At 47.3% G+C, this 17,381-nt stretch overlaps 1 protein-coding gene across 1 annotated transcript in view; it reads right to left on the reverse strand.

The window, feature by feature from the left end:
- Positions 1-16,879, reverse strand: part of LOC129817719 (protein eva-1 homolog A-like) — a 191,675-nt gene extending 174,796 nt beyond the window's left edge. The window contains exon 1 of the mRNA XM_055873218.1: positions 16,563-16,879. Within this exon, the coding sequence (XP_055729193.1) occupies positions 16,563-16,671 (109 nt within the window). The 5' untranslated portion in view covers positions 16,672-16,879. The remainder of the gene's footprint in view (positions 1-16,562) is intronic.
- Between the last annotated feature and the right edge of the window lie 502 nt (positions 16,880-17,381).

Here is a 17,381-nt window from a genome sequence, read left to right on the forward strand (position 1 = left end):
TACCAGTGCGTATCCTGAGCCCTGTTCCTCCTCCACGCACTCTCCCTGTAGTGCGTGTATCTAGCCCGGTGCCTCCAGTTCCGGCCCCACGCACTAAGCTACCAGTGCGTCTCCAGAGCCCTGTACAAACTGTATCTTCTCCCCCTACTAATCCTGATGTGCTTGTCCTCAGCCCGGCGTCACCAGTGCCGGTGCCGCGCATCAGTTGTGGAGTGGGCTTTGAGAATACAGTGTGCCCTGTTCCTGCTCCCCGCACTAGTAGGAAGGTGCTTATCCTTAGCCCGGTGCCTCCAGTTCCGGCACCACGCACCAGGTCTACAGTGCGCCGTATCCGGCCTGAGCCATCCGTCTTCCCAGCGCCATCTAAACCATCCGTCTCCCCAGCGCCATCTGAGCCATCCGTCTCCCCAGCGCCATCTGAGCCATCCGTCTCCCCAGCGCCGTCTGAGCCATCCGTCTGCCATGAGCCTGCAAAGCCGCCCGTCTGCCATGAGCCTGCAAAGCCGCCCGTCTGCCATGAGCCTACAGAGCCGTCCGCCAGACAGGAGCCGCTAGAGCCGTCCGCCAGACAGGAGCCGCTAGAGCTGTCAGCCAGACAGGATCTGCCAGAGCCGCCAACCAGACAGGATCTGCCAGAGCCGCCAACCAGACAGGATCTGCCAGAGCCGCCAACCAGACAGGATCTGCCAGAGCCGCCAGCGAGCCATGAGCAGCCAGAGCCGTCAGAGAGCCATGAGCAGCCAGAGCCGTCAGAGAGCCATGAGCAGCCAGAGCCGTCAGAGAGCCATGAGCAGCCAGAGCCGTCAGAGAGCCATGAGCAGCCAGAGCCGTCAGAGAGCCATGAGCAGCCAGAGCCGTCAGAGAGCCATGAGCAGCCAGAGCCGTCAGAGAGCCATGAGCGTCGAGAGCCGTCAGAGAGCCATGAGCGTCGAGAGCCGTCAGCCTGCCATGAGCGTCGAGAGCCGTCAGCCTGCCATGAGCGTCGAGAGCCGTCAGCCTGCCATGAGCGTCGAGAGCCGTCAGCCTGCCATGAGCGTCGAGAGCCGTCAGCCTGCCATGAGCGTCGAGAGCCGTCAGCCTGCCATGAGCGTCGAGAGCCGTCAGCCTGCCATGAGCGTCGAGAGCCGTCAGCCTGCCATGAGCGTCGAGAGCCGTCAGCCTGCCATGAGCGTCGAGAGCAGTCAGCCTGCCATGAGCGTCGAGAGCCGTCAGCCTGCCATGAGCGTCGAGAGCTGTCAGCCTGCATAGACCTGCCAGAGTCCCTCAGCCAGGATCTGCCAGAGTTTATCAGCCGGGACCTGCCCCTTGTCCCGGTGTTGCCCCTTGTCCCGGTGTTGCCCCTTGTCCCGGTGTTGCCCCTTGTCCCGGTGCTGCCCCTTATCCTGGTGCTGCCCCTTATCCTGGTGCTGCCCCTTGTCCCGGTACTGCCCCTTGTCCCGGTGCTGTCCCTTGTTCCGGTGCTGCCCCTTGTCCCGGTGCTGCCCTTTGTCCCGGTGCTGCCCCTTCTCCTGGTGCTGGATGTTTATTTAGGGGATGTGAGTTTTAGGGTGGGCATTGGGAGGAGAAGAAGAAGACGGGGAGTGACTATGGTGGTGTGGGGACAGCGTCCAGAGCCGGAGCCACCACCGTGGTCACCTGCCCACCCAGACCCTCCCCTGGACTTTGTGATGGTGCGCCCGGAGTTCGCACCTTGAGGGGGGGGTTATGTAACGGTCCTGACCAGTTTTATGTTGTTTTTGTATGTGTAATTGGTCAGGGCGTTAGTTTTGGGTTGGCAGTCTATGTTATCTGTTTCTATGTTGGTTTTGGTTTGCCTGGTATGGCTCTTGATTAGAGGCAGGTGGTTTGCGTTTTCCTCTAATTAAGAGTCATATTTAGGTAGGGCATTCTCACTGTTTGTTTGTAGGTGATTGTCTCCTGTGTTTGTGTATGTCGTTGCGCCACACGGGACTGGTTTCGGTTTGTTTCGTTTCGATGTAGTCTGTTTCCTGTCCGTGAGTTTTACGTTTCAGTTAAGTAAGTTCATGTTCAGGTTTTGTCGTCTACGTCGTTTTCTTGTTTTTGTAGTTTTGAAAGTGTTTTGTTTTGTTTCGTGTTGCCGTCGTATTTATAATAAAGATGGCTTATTTCCCTGAAGCTGCGTTTTGGTCTGAAGATCCTTCTCTCCTCACCTCATCCGAGGATGAGGAGAGCGACAGCCGTTACAGAATCACCCACCAAATTAGGACCAAGCGGCAAGGGAAAGCTCGACAGGGCAACAAGGATTTCTGGACTTGGGAGGAAATATTGGACGGGAGAGGTCCATGGGCACAGCAGGGAGAATATCGCCGTCCCAAAGCTGAGCTGGAGGCACGGAGGAGAGCAGAGGCTACCGGAGAGAGGAACCGGAGCTATGAGGGAACGCGTCTGGCACGGAAGCCAAAAAAGCCCGTAAGTAACACCCAAAAATTTCTTGGGGGGGGGCTAGGAGGTAGTGGGCCAAGGGCAGGTAGGAGACCTGCGCCCACTTCCCAGGCTTACCGTGGAGAGCGGGAGTACGGGCAGGCGCCGTGTTACGCAGTAGAGCGCACAGTGTCTCCTGTACGAGTGCATAGCCCAGTGCGGGTTATTCCACCTCCCCGCACTGGTAGGGCTAGATTGAGTATTGAGCCAGGTGTCATGAGGCCGGCTCAACGCGTCTGGTCTCCAGTGCGTCTCCTCGGGCCGGCATACATGGCACCTGCCTTACGCATGGTTTCCCCGGTTCGCCTACATAGGCCGGTGCGGGTTATTCCACCTCCCCGCACTGGTCGGGCAACCGGGAGCATTCAACCAGGTAAGGTTGGGCAGGCTCAATGCTCAAGAGTGCCAGTACGTCTCCACGGTCCGGTATTTCCGGCACCACCTCCCCGCCCCAGCCTAGTACCTACAGTGTCTACACTACGCACTAGGCTACCAGTGCGTATCCTGAGCCCTGTTCCTCCTCCACGCACTCTCCCTGTAGTGCGTGTATCTAGCCCGGTGCCTCCAGTTCCGGCCCCACGCACTAAGCTACCAGTGCGTCTCCAGAGCCCTGTACAAACTGTATCTTCTCCCCCTACTAATCCTGATGTGCTTGTCCTCAGCCCGGCGTCACCAGTGCCGGTGCCGCGCATCAGTTGTGGAGTGGGCTTTGAGAATACAGTGTGCCCTGTTCCTGCTCCCCGCACTAGTAGGAAGGTGCTTATCCTTAGCCCGGTGCCTCCAGTTCCGGCACCACGCACCAGGTCTACAGTGCGCCGTATCCGGCCTGAGCCATCCGTCTTCCCAGCGCCATCTAAACCATCCGTCTCCCCAGCGCCATCTGAGCCATCCGTCTCCCCAGCGCCATCTGAGCCATCCGTCTCCCCAGCGCCGTCTGAGCCATCCGTCTGCCATGAGCCTGCAAAGCCGCCCGTCTGCCATGAGCCTGCAAAGCCGCCCATCTGCCATGAGCCTACAGAGCCGTCCGCCAGACAGGAGCCGCTAGAGCCGTCCGCCAGACAGGAGCCGCTAGAGCTGTCAGCCAGACAGGATCTGCCAGAGCCGCCAACCAGACAGGATCTGCCAGAGCCGCCAACCAGACAGGATCTGCCAGAGCCGCCAACCAGACAGGATCTGCCAGAGCCGCCAACCAGACAGGATCTGCCAGAGCCGCCAGCGAGCCATGAGCAGCCAGAGCCGTCAGAGAGCCATGAACAGCCAGAGCCGTCAGAGAGCCATGAGCAGCCAGAGCCGTCAGAGAGCCATGAGCAGCCAGAGCCGTCAGAGAGCCATGAGCAGCCAGAGCCGTCAGAGAGCCATGAGCAGCCAGAGCCGTCAGAGAGCCATGAGCAGCCAGAGCCGTCAGAGAGCCATGAGCGTCGAGAGCCGTCAGAGAGCCATGAGCGTCGAGAGCCGTCAGCCTGCCATGAGCGTCGAGAGCCGTCAGCCTGCCATGAGCGTCGAGAGCCGTCAGCCTGCCATGAGCGTCGAGAGCCGTCAGCCTGCCATGAGCGTCGAGAGCCGTCAGCCTGCCATGAGCGTCGAGAGCCGTCAGCCTGCCATGAGCGTCGAGAGCCGTCAGCCTGCCATGAGCGTCGAGAGCCGTCAGCCTGCCATGAGCGTCGAGAGCCGTCAGCCTGCCATGAGCGTCGAGAGCCGTCAGCCTGCCATGAGCGTCGAGAGCCGTCAGCCTGCCATGAGCGTCGAGAGCTGTCAGCCTGCATAGACCTGCCAGAGTCCCTCAGCCAGGATCTGCCAGAGTTTATCAGCCGGGACCTGCCCCTTGTCCCGGTGTTGCCCCTTGTCCCGGTGTTGCCCCTTGTCCCGGTGTTGCCCCTTGTCCCGGTGCTGCCCCTTATCCTGGTGCTGCCCCTTATCCTGGTGCTGCCCCTTGTCCCGGTACTGCCCCTTGTCCCGGTGCTGTCCCTTGTTCCGGTGCTGCCCCTTGTCCCGGTGCTGCCCTTTGTCCCGGTGCTGCCCCTTCTCCTGGTGCTGGATGTTTATTTAGGGGATGTGAGTTTTAGGGTGGGCATTGGGAGGAGAAGAAGAAGACGGGGAGTGACTATGGTGGTGTGGGGACAGCGTCCAGAGCCGGAGCCACCACCGTGGTCACCTGCCCACCCAGACCCTCCCCTGGACTTTGTGATGGTGCGCCCGGAGTTCGCACCTTGAGGGGGGGGTTATGTAACGGTCCTGACCAGTTTTATGTTGTTTTTGTATGTGTAATTGGTCAGGGCGTTAGTTTTGGGTTGGCAGTCTATGTTATCTGTTTCTATGTTGGTTTTGGTTTGCCTGGTATGGCTCTTGATTAGAGGCAAGTGGTTTGCGTTTTCCTCTAATTAAGAGTCATATTTAGGTAGGGCATTCTCACTGTTTGTTTGTAGGTGATTGTCTCCTGTGTTTGTGTATGTCGTTGCGCCACACGGGACTGGTTTCGGTTTGTTTCGTTTCGATGTAGTCTGTTTCCTGTCCGTGAGTTTTACGTTTCAGTTAAGTAAGTTCATGTTCAGGTTTTGTCGTCTACGTCGTTTTCTTGTTTTTGTAGTTTTGAAAGTGTTTTGTTTTGTTTCGTGTTGCCGTCGTATTTATAATAAAGATGGCTTATTTCCCTGAAGCTGCGTTTTGGTCTGAAGATCCTTCTCTCCTCACCTCATCCGAGGATGAGGAGAGCGACAGCCGTTACAGGCCTATTACTCACAGCCCACCTCTTCCAATGCATTGTGAAAACGTGTGCATTTAATTCTACTAGACAAAGAGCTGAGATGAGTACAACATCCTGGCATTGAAACCACTCTCGATTTGAGAAAATGCACATACTATAAAACATTATATTTTCGCATACTGAGAATGAGTAATGCGCACTCTTACAATTGAGTGTCATACAATACGTTAGTGTGTTCTATCACATTGTCACAAATATAGAAGTGTTTGTTGTTGTTGTGTGTGTGTGTGTGTGTGTGTGTGTGTGTGTGTGTGTGTGTGTGTGTGTGTGTGTGTGTGTGTGTGTGTGTGTGTGTGTGTGCTTGCGTGCGTGCGTGCGTGCTTGTGATATCTGACAGGATACTGGTCATTACTACATGACGTACTGCTGCTGGATGATATAAAACATGGATCTGTGTGATAATAGCGACACACTGTTACACAGAGTACACCGTGAGGTACACAACATTACAAAACACTCCACTAATATGTAGCATTCCCTGCCATCTCCACTTCGTCTTTATGACTTTGGTTACATACTGTCAAGAGGGATGAATGGAGTCCTTCACAATCTGGCTTCATAGAACATAATTTACAAAAAGTGAGGCACTTTGAAGTTTTGTTTTTTTCTTCTCTTAAGAGAATACCAGCCTTGTGCCACCCCCATTCCGCCTGCCTCCCTCCGTCCGTCCCTCCCGCCTGCCTCCCTCCGTCCGTCCCTCCCGCCTGCCTCCGCCCGCTGTAGACAAAACAAGCAGGAGGGGGGTTGTTTGGACAGAGCTCACCTGGCACACCGACACAGAAACACAGCAGTGCTCAGGCAAAAGCACTGGGTAGGAGGGGCAGAGTGGGGGGTGGAGGGGGAGGTAGGACGGGAGGAGAGGAGGGAGGTATGGTGGAGGGAGGAGGGGCAGAGTGGAGTGGGGGAGGAGGAGTGGGGGAGGGAAGAGGGGGAGGGAGGAGGGGCTGAGAGGGGGTTACACAATAAAATAGGGGGGCCTGGTTCACTCTAACCAGCTCTCTCCAAAATCAGAGCAAGATTAAGATATGAGAGGAGAGCTGGATGATGAGGGAAGGTGTGTGTGTGTGTGTGTGTGTGTGTGTGTGTGTGTGTGTGTGTGTGTGTGTGTGTGTGTGTGTGTGTGTGTGTGTGTGTGTGTGTGTGTGTGTGTGTGGGAAGGGAGAGCTGTGAAAAGGCTCTTAACCCCATCAGAGTGCTCCATAATTGGGGGTTAGGCAGATAACCCAAAACCCATCACAGGTGAGAGATGAACTGACCTCCTTAACCAGGGCAAAGGTCGCCATGACAACCAGTACAATAGGATTGCTTAGTTGTTGTCCGACAACAGCAGGCACTAAAAGTTAGGTTGTGCCATAGTTTTTAAAGAGCAATTGCCATAATGCGTGTGCAAAACAGTGTTTTAAAGTATAAACTTTTTAGTGCCTGCAACTCCAGCCAGCCACACTGCCTTTATAGACCAAGTGAATAACTATACAAGCCAAAGTGTCTCGCTGTCTCAACGCCGTCCAGTAAAAAACCCTAGACACCTTTGATAGCGGTGTGAGAAGCATTTTCATAATAAAAGTATGACCCATGGCCCGACTGCCCTGGCCGAGCCAAACAAAGTGTCCCCGACGCAACCCCGGCACAAGAGGGTCAGCCTTTGTGTGAGACGCTCACTAAGTTAGCATTTCAGAGCTAACGCGACAACAATGGGGGTAAACACACAGCAACAATGGAGTGACTGTCTTGTAAAGAAGACCATGCTGGTTTGACATGGAGGTCCCTGGTGTGGTTACAGTAGGTTAGCATGCTCTCCAAGTGGGCTATTGTTGCTAACTCTTGCTACTGCCTGCCTATCCACGTACAAAAGAAACCAATAAAGCTTTGTATAAATCAGACATCTCATTTAATAACAGGAACACAACCAAAACAAACAAAACACTAAGATTTGGGTGGCCTCCTTTGGAAATTGTCGATAAAAAAACACAAAACTCTCCACTCTATGTACTCTCACATCAATAGCAGAGAGGAGAGACAGAGGAAGGCAAGATGGATGTTTAGCCTTCCTGCCACACACACACACACATTAGCTAGGATGGTTTGACCTTTGTTGACCCCTTGACACTTTAACAGCCATTGACTGAGGTTAAATGGGTCTCTAGGCCACAGGTTTACGAGACACAGAAAGAGAGAGAGGGGAGAGTTTTCACTGTAACACCCTGGTGGGTCAATAACAGAGACCTATGGTGCAACACTTTTTCATGCTTTGGGCTGGGCGACACCAAAAGCATTGGGAGAAATAGTTCTGCAGCTGGGGTTACATGCCACACTGGTTCTCCCAAAAACATATAAAAAGGTGAATGAATGTACTGTATGTTTGTTTAAGTAGTACATGCACCGTACTGTATCTGTGTGCCTTTAAAGGTCCCTTTACTTTCTGTAGTTGGAATTTGGATGGACTATCCCTTTAAAATGCCACTGTTGGCAACTCTGCATTGCTGGGTTAGAAGGACCTGGCTTCAAGCACTATGATTCAAGTACTTATCATGATGATGATTCTAATGCCCCAAGCATCAGATAAGATAAAGGTATTTTAGTACTCTGCTAGAGTTAAAGAGCTAGCTCATAGCCAAGGGGGTCTTTCACGTGAAGCGCTCACTCCTCACTTTTAATTAGTCATTCAGGCAGCTGTGTGTTGGAATGATAGAGGTGATAAGAGAGAGAGAGAACTCAATCACCTACCACTGACATTTGTTTTTATATCTAGGGTGAATGAAATCATTAAATGCGATAGACTCAGACTATTTAAAATAACATTCAGTCAGTACTGGTTTAGCCATGATTTCTAGGTTTCTCTTCTCGAAGAGTGGACGTGACATTTCGACAACTGGAAATGCATGACTAGCACTGATATGCACTGGTTATATGTACACAAAGCCCAAAACATCTTAGCCAAATACATTTAAACATAGTTTTTCACAATTCCTGTCATTTAATCCTAGCAAAAATTCCTGTTTTTAGGTCAGTTAGGATCACCACTTTATTTTAAGAATGTGAGATGTCAGAATAATAGTGGAGAGAATGATTTCTTTCAGCTTTTATTTCTTTCATCACATTCCCAGTGGGTCAGAAGTTTACATACACTTAATTAGTATTTGGTAGCATTGCCTTTAAATTGTTTAACTTGGGTCAAATGTTTCATGTAGCCTTCCACAAGCTTCCCACAATAAGTTGGGTGAATTTTGGCCCATTCCTCCTGACAGAGCTGGTGTAACTGAGTCAGGTTTGTAGGCCTCCTTGCTCGCACACGCTTTTTCAGTTCTGCCCACAAATTTTCTATAGGATTGAGGTCAGGGCTTTGTGATGGCCACTCCAATACCTTGACTTTGTTGTCCTTAAGCCATTTTGCCACAGCTTTAGAAGTATGCTTGGGGTCATTATCCATTTGGAAAACTCAGTTGCGACCAAGCTTTAACTTCCTGACTGATGTCTTGATGTTTCTTCAATATATCTACATAATTTTCCTTCTCATGATGTCATCTATTTTGTGAAGTGCACCAGTCCCTCCTGCAGCAAAGCACCCCCACAACATGATGCTTCCAACCCGTCGACTTGCAAGCCTCCCCCTTTTTCCTCCAAACATAACGGTGGTCATTATGGCCAAACAGTTATATTTTTGTCAATTTTTCTCTCCAAAAAGTACGATCTTTGTCCCCATGTGCAGTTGCAAACTGTAGTCTGGCTTTTTTATGGCGGTTTTGGAGCAGTGGCTTCTTCCTTGCTGATTGGCCTTTCAGGTTATGTCGATATAGGACTCATTTTACTGTGGATATAGATACTTTTGTACCTGTTTCCTCCAGCATCTTCACAAGGTCCTTTGCTGTTGTTCTGGGATTGATTTGCACTTTTCGCAACAAAGTATGTTCATCTCTAGGAGACAGAACGCCTCTCCTTCCCGAGCGGTATGACGGCTGCGTGGTCCCATGGTGTTTATACTTGCGTACTATTGTTTGTACAGATGAACGTGGTACCTTCAGGCGTTTGGAAATTACTCCCAAGGATAAACCAGACTTGTGGAGGTCTACATTTTTTTCGGAGGTCTTGGCTGATTTCTTTTGATTTTCCCATAATGTCAAGCAAAGAGACACTGAGTTTGAAGGTAGGCCTTGAAATACATCCACAGGTACACCTCCAATTGACTCAAATGATGTCAATTAGCCTATCAGAAGCTTCTAAAGCCAAGACAACATTTTCTGGAATTTTCCAAGCTGTTTAAAGGCACATTCAACTTACTGTATGTAAACTTCTGACCCCACGGAATTGTGAAACAGTGAATTATAAGTGAAATAATCTGTAAACAATTGTTGGAAAAATTACTTGTGTCATGCACACAGTAGATGTCCTAACCGACTTGCCAAAACTATAGTTTGTTAACAAGACATTTGTGGAGTGGTTGAAAAACGAGTTTTAATGACTCCAACCTAAATGTATGTAAACTTACGACTTCAACTGTAAGTGCACATACACTGGACTTAAGCGTAAATTGTTCATTAAAGTCAATGGGAGATTTGAAAAAGCATTTGACTGAAGCGCATTAGGATTCAAGCCTTAATGATCTCCTCTCTTTTATGACCCTTGACGACACCATAGGCTTAAGACTAACGGTGAAAAGTAACTGGAAACCTATCCCTATACAAGAAAGAAAACCATTAATTACAATTGAGTTACAGCTTCAGACCAAGGGACAGAACGTCTAGCCTTTCCTCCCTGCAGATGTAGGCTAGGTCTAGAGACGACCATCTTCTCTCACTGACAGATGTAGGGTCTCAAATCAGCCACTTCTGTCACTGTCCTCAGCTCAGCAGGCAGATGTCAATCAAAGGCTTGGTCCTTGGTCTCCAAGGAGATGCCAGTTGGCCAAGAATGTGCCTGATTGCTAAAGTTGTCTTTCAGTCCCCGAGATGGTATTCAGGAGCAGGATTCTTTTCTTAATTCACGTTGAATTGAATGCGGCCAAGTCAGCAGTTTTTGCATTGGTATGTTGGGTTGCAGTGGTCCTGGTGAGCAAACAAGTTTCTGAACCCCCGCCCTGTACCTAATATAACTTAAGAGTTTAGGAACCAGGAATGAAGGGACGTATATGACAATGACGTTTCCTTTCCCATCCCCGGCCTAAAGGAACAACTCCTGCCTACCACCCAATGTTTCGATAATCGAGTCTAACCCAGGATATTCATAAAGCTGTTCCAAGGGCTGTTTCGGGGTGGCAGGTAGCCTAGTGGTTAGAGTGTTGGACTAGTAACCGAAAGGTTGCAAGATCGAATCCCCGAGCTGACAAGGTAAAAATCTGTCATTCTGCCCCTGAACAAGGCAGTTAACCCACTGTTCCCTGGTAGGCTGTCATTGAAAATAAGAATTTGTTCATAACTGACTTGCCTAGTTAAATAAAGGTAAAATATTAAAAACTGCTCTGACATTAAATCTAGACTATACTGGTTTTAGTAACATGTTTTCTGTGAGGTTGCATTAGTCCCATCCATTGACTCAATCTATTTCTGGACAATATAGAGTTGAACAGACTCAAAATGTAAAGTTATCAGCATTTTGAGAGGTAATGACAGCGCAATCGCCTAAGCAACAGGCACTAATGCACACATTAACTTAACACATCTGCTCTTTAACACCTTGGCCCCAGTCAGGCATTTGTCTGCTCATTTACAACCATTAGGAGACCCATTAGAAGCCAATTCACATTGACACAAAGCTCTCCTCCTGGTTTATGACACAGTAAACAAAACTTACAGCCCTGCTGCTGCTTAGAGGGCTGGTCTAGGCTGGGGGCTAAAGAATCACTGAAGCCTCCAATCTCAAATGAGAGACTTTTCCATTCATTACAATAGACCATGACAGTTAGGGCTTGTGCTTTATCACATGGCATTATTCTGTAGAAATAAAGAAAACGTGCAAGGATATTAAGTAGATGAAACCCATGTAGGCCTATAGAACTGTCAGAAATACTGCTTCAGTTTTAAATAACAAGGAAACATTCCCATAAATACCACTGTATATATCCATGTCTGTCAATGCTCTTGAAACATTCTCAACATGTCTTGGAAGTCCAAAGAATGTGGGTTATTTCCAACTGGGTGAGGTAGTAGTATAATCTTTTATGTAGTAAAACATTAACACCATTCTGACATGTCTTTATCTACAAGCATGATCAGGAAGTTAAATGTGCTATTTACAAATGTCAGTGCGTTAGAGTACTAATGAAAATAACCCTACAATAACTGATACCGAGGCACTGGCAACAGTAAAAGCATGTGGGCTTTTGACAAGAAGCAAAACAACGGGGTAGATGTTTAGCCCCCTATTTTGACAGTATTAGAAGTACCATGACACACAGACCAGGGCACATGAGGCTTTCAGCATGTTTAAAGCCACAGCGTAAGATTTCCTGTAAATTCATAGGATGTTGAGGTTAGTACAACTCTATAACGTATCATAACAACAGAAAACAATGTTTATGGCTTTGTTGTCATACAATTTGAAGAATGACGTAGCTATAAAAAAAATAGTGCCGTTGCTCTATGAAATGTCATTCCTTGAATAGCCATGGGGACGCATTATCACCATTGTTTACGTTTGTTTTGGTGCTAGACTCTGCACATGGCATGCACATGGGAAATTCCATTTTTCACTTAAAAAATGTATGCCAAACAAAAAACATTGATTTCAAAGTTTAACAAACCATACAAATCTAGGACTGCTTTGAATAATTTAGGCTACACAGAAAATGTCAGAATAAGGGTAAAATCTGGCTCAGTTGTTTATACAACCACATTATCCAAAATCTCTTAAAATAACTACTACGAATTAAGATTCAAAGACGCCTGCAGAAAAAATTGGGTGTCAGCTATGACATAACACCTTGAATTTGACATTTTTATTTGTCACAATGTTCGTAATAATGGTCGGACCAAGGCGCAGCGTACGTAGAGTTCCACATAATTTATTATAAAGTGAAACTTAGCAAAACAAACAATAAACGAACAACAAACTGTGACTACAGCGGTGCACGGTGCACTACTCAAAACAATATCCCATAACCCACAGGTGAAAAAAATGCTACTTAAGTATGATCCCCAATTAGAGACAACGATAAACAGCTGCCTCTAATTGGGAATCATACTAAAACACCAACATAGAAAAAACAAACTAGAACCCCACATAGAAAATATAAACTAGATTAACCCCTAGTCATGCCCTGACCTACTCTACCATATAAAATAAAGACTTTCTATGGCGAGGACGTGACATTATTTTGGTTATTGAACTACAGTAGGTGAAGTGAATTTACATCCTCTAACATAATTATGGTAACGTAATTGTAACATGGGTCCCTGATCTGTACTATACTGAAATTAATAATTATGGATATGAATGTCATTGATTTATCCTGAATAGGAACACAAAGTAATATGCTTTTTTTTGTTGTTTGCATATTTGTGTTTTATTCTACACACAGGCTATTATTGTAATGAGCTCCACCCCCAAACAAGACCACATTTGGTTGGTCACAAGATTGGATATCACTGTAGAGTAGAGTACAGTAAATTAGACATGTTTAGTACTTTACAGTATAGTGCAATACAGCACATTACACTGTACTCCACTATAGTGTGCTCTACTGTACTCTACTTTTCAGTATATAGCTACACTACATGACCAAAAGTATGTGGACACCTGCTTGTCGAACATCTCATTCCAAAATCATGGCCATTAATATGGAGTTGGTCCCACCTTTGTTGCTATAACAGCCTTCACTCTTCTGGGAAGGCATTCCACTAGATGATGGAACATTGCTGCAGGGACTTGCTTACATTCAGCCACAAGACCATTCGTGAGATCGGCACTGATGTTGGGAAATTAGGCATGGCTCTGGTTCCAATTCATCCCAAAGGTGTTCAATGGGGTTGAGTGCTCTGTGCAGGCCAGTCAAGTTCTTCCACACTGATCTCGACAAACCATTTCCGTATGGACCTTGCTTTGTGCACATGTCATGCTGAAACAGGAAAGGGCCTTCCCCAAGCTGTTGCCACAAAGTTGGAAGCACAGAATCGTCAAGAATGTCATTGTATGCTGTAGCGTTAAGATTTCCCTTCACTGGAACTAAGGGGCCTAGCCCGAACCATGAAAAACAGCCCCAGATCATCATTCCCCCTCCACCAAACTTTACAGTTGGCACTATGCATTGGGGTAGGTAGCGTTCTCTTGGGATCCGCCAAACACTAATTTGTCCGTCGGACTGCCAGATGGTAAAGCGTGATTCATCACTCCAGAGAACGCGTTTCCACTGCTCCAGAGTCCAATGGCGGCGAGCTTTACACCACACCAGCCAACACTTGGCATTGTGCATGGTGATCTTAGGCTTGTGTGCGGCTGCTCGGCCATGAAAACCTTTTTCTTGGAGCTCCCGAAGAAAAGTTATTGTGCTGACGTTGCTTCCAGAGTCAGTTTTCTTTATTTTACTATTTTCTACATTGTAGAATAATTGAAACTATGAAATAACACATATGGAATCATGTAGTAACCAAAGTGTTAAACAAATCAAAATATATTTTATATTTGAGAATCTTTAAAGTAGTTACCCTTTGCCTTGATGACAGCTTTTCCCACTCTTGGCATTCTCTCAACCAGCTTCATGAGGTAGTCACCTGGTATGCATTTCGATTAACAGGTGTGCCTTGTTAAATGTTAATTTGTGGAATTTCTTTCCTTAATGTGTTTGAGCCAATCAGTTGTGTTGTGACAAGGTAGGGGTGGTATACAGAAGAAAGACCCATTTGGTAACAGACCAAGTCCATACTATGGCAAGAACAGCTCAAATAAGCAAAGAGAAACGACAGTCCATCATTACTTTAAGACATGAAGGTAAATCAATCCGGAAAAAAAACGTCAAGTTTCTTCAAGTGCAGACGCAAAAACCATCAAGCGCTATGATGAAACTGACTCTCATGAGGACCGCGACAGGAAAGGAAGACCCAGAGTTTCCTCTGCTGCAGAGGATAAGTTCATTAGAGTTACCAGCCTCAGAAATTGCAGCCCAAATAAATGCTTCACAGAGTTCAACTAACAGACACATCTCAACATCAACTCTTCACCGAGACTGCGTGAATCAGGCCTTCATGGTCGAACTGCTGCAAAGAAACCACTATGAAAGGACAACAATAAGAAGAAGACATTTGTTTGGCCAAAGAAACACGAGCAATGGACATTAGACCGGTGGAAATCTGTCCCTTGGTCTGATGAGTCCAAATTTTTGATTCCAACCGCCGTGTCTTTGTGAGACGCAGAATAGGTGAACAGATGATTGCCGCATGTGTGGATCCCACAGTGAAGCATGGAGGAGGTGGTGTGATGGTGCTTTGCTGGTGACTCTATCAGTGATTTATTTAGAATTCAAGGCAAACTTAACCAGCATGGCTACCACAGCATTCTGCAGCGATACGCCATCCCATCTGGTTTGCACTTAGTGGGACTATAATTTGTTTTTCAACAGGACAATGACCCAACACACCTCCAGGCTGTGTAAGGGCTATTTGACCAAGAAGGAGAGTGATGGAGTGCTGCATCATATGGTCATATGACCTGGCCTCCACAATCACCCGGCCTCAACCCAATTGAGATGGTTTGTGATGAGTTGGACCGCAGAGTGAAGGAAAATCAGCCAACAAGTGCTCAGCATATGTGGGAACTCTTTCAAGATTGTTGGAAAAGCATTCCAGGTGAAGCTGGCTGAGAAAATGCCAAGAGTGTACAAAGCTGTCATCAAGGCAAAGGGTGGCTACTTTGAAGAATCTAAAATATAAAATAGGGGAGAAGGGCCTTGGTCAGGAAGGTGAACAAGAACCCAATGTTCATTGTAACAGAGCTCTAAAGTTCCTCTGTGGAGATGGGAGAAGCTTCCAGAGGACATCTCTGCAACACTCCACCAATCAGGCCTTTATGGTAGAGTGGCCAGACGGAAGCCACTCCTCAGTAAAAGGCACATGACAACCGGCTTGGAGTTTGCCAAAAGGCACCGAAAGACTCTCAGTCTAATGAAACATAGATTGAACTATTTGGCCTGGATGCCAAGCGCCACGTCTGGAGAAAGCCTGGCACCATCGCTACGATGAAGCATGGTCGTGGCATTATCATGCTGTGGGGATATTTTTCAGCAGCACGGACTGGGAGACCTGTCAGGATCGAGGGAGAGATGAACGGAGCAAAGTACAGAGAGAGCCTCGATGAAAACCTGCTCCAGAGCGCTCAGACTGGGGCGAAGGTTCACCTTCCAAGAGGACAACGACTCTAAGCACACATCCAAGAAAACGCAGGAGTGACTTCGGAACAAGTCTCTGAAAGTCCTTGAGGTGCCCAGCCAGAGCCCAGACTTTAACCCAATCAAACATCTCCGGAGAGACCTGAAAATAGCTGTGCAGCAACGTTCCCCATCCAACATGACAGAGCTTGAGAGGATCTGCAGAGAAGAATGGGAGAAACTACACAAATACAGATGTGCCAAGCTTATAGCGTCATACCCAAGAAGACGCGATGCTGTAATCACAGTCAAAGGTGCTTCAACAAAGTACTGAGTAAAGGGTCTGAATACTTATGTAAATTATTTATTTCCATTTTTTTGTTGTAATAAATTAGCAAACATTTCTAAAAACCTGTTTTTGCTTTGTCATTATGGGGTATTGTGTGTAGATTGATGAGGGGGGGGGGACGGGGGGACGATTTAATCCATTTTAGAATAAGGCTGTAATATAACAAAATGTGGAAAAAGTCAAGGGGTCTGAATACTTCCCGAAGGCACTGTGTGTGTGTGTGTGTGTGTGTGTATATATATATGCCTTAATTTCTCAAAAAAAATGGATTCTTAGTTTTGACACCCAATTGGACATGCTCCTATGAACATCCCATGTTGGTGCTCATGGGTCCTTGTAGATGGAAATGCCTACATCTTACTGCGTGCCTTTAAAAGCGTTAGTCTTTTTGATTTGAAGCAAACACATGCACCGCAGGTTGTAACACGCCAAATGGGGCCCATAGACTACAAAACATGTAGTAAAAACTACAACCAATAACAATCCGCACTGCACTCTGCAAATCTGAAACATAAAGTAGCCTAGCCCAAAATACTTTCTGTGCAGATGACCGCGACTTTATCACCTGACCAACACCACCCAATAAGGATTTTCTCAATGTATCGCCCTCACTTGTTCTAGCCAAAAACAACTAGTATAAGGCATTTATTACACAAAGTATAGACTACAATGGTAAAACAAACGCAGCATCAATTAGACTGGGGTAAGCATGCTTTCCCAACCTGAAAACTCAGAGGAACTTTTGGTGAAGTTGCAGAAGACCGTCAGACACGTTATTCCCAACACGAACGCGTAATTGATGGCTGAGAGAGGCACATCTGGGAAGAACATCCTTGAAACAGCGAGACGTTTTGGAGTTACTTCTCCTCCACGTTCTGAAGGTCCAGGGTTGCTTTGAGGTTTAGGTTCTGCGTGGCAAGCTCGGTCCCATTGTTGGTGCTCCGAATCACCTCATCATTCCTCGGAGGAGAGAAGGAACGAGTGCTCGAGCCAAGCAGCAATTCACTTGGAAACTTAGATTTCCAACTGCGTGTGGAAGTGGCTGGCTGGCCCACCTGTAGGAGCGGTATCCGCATGGTCTCAAAGCCCGCTTTTTGGAGCGCTGTAAAGTCTCTGGGTGGACAGTCACTATATTACAAGCGATTATATCCATTTTTGTATCCATTCAGAAATATAATAAAAATAACTTTATTTCTTCCCAGAGACAACTTCGACCCTGTCATTCGGATTAGATTTTAAAAATAAACAAAAATAATACCATAATTCAAAGATGACAGTTACAAAATCAGATGCATTAAACAAGATAAATACAAAGTCATTAGAAAAGATTTACATCAGTACATTTATGGAATTGAAAACAATTTTTAAAAATTCAGTTTAATGAACTCTTCGCATAGAACTGAGATTGTCACAGAATGTCACCAGCTTTCTTGTGCAGTGGCAATTTTAGCATGTAAACCTTGGTGGGGTAAAAAAATGCATGCCAGCAAAGCCACTACACAACACAACACTAAACAATATATTAATTGCAATATAACGGT

Source organism: Salvelinus fontinalis, chromosome 20 (assembly GCF_029448725.1).
Source record: "Salvelinus fontinalis isolate EN_2023a chromosome 20, ASM2944872v1, whole genome shotgun sequence".
Taxonomy (NCBI): domain Eukaryota; kingdom Metazoa; phylum Chordata; class Actinopteri; order Salmoniformes; family Salmonidae; genus Salvelinus; species Salvelinus fontinalis.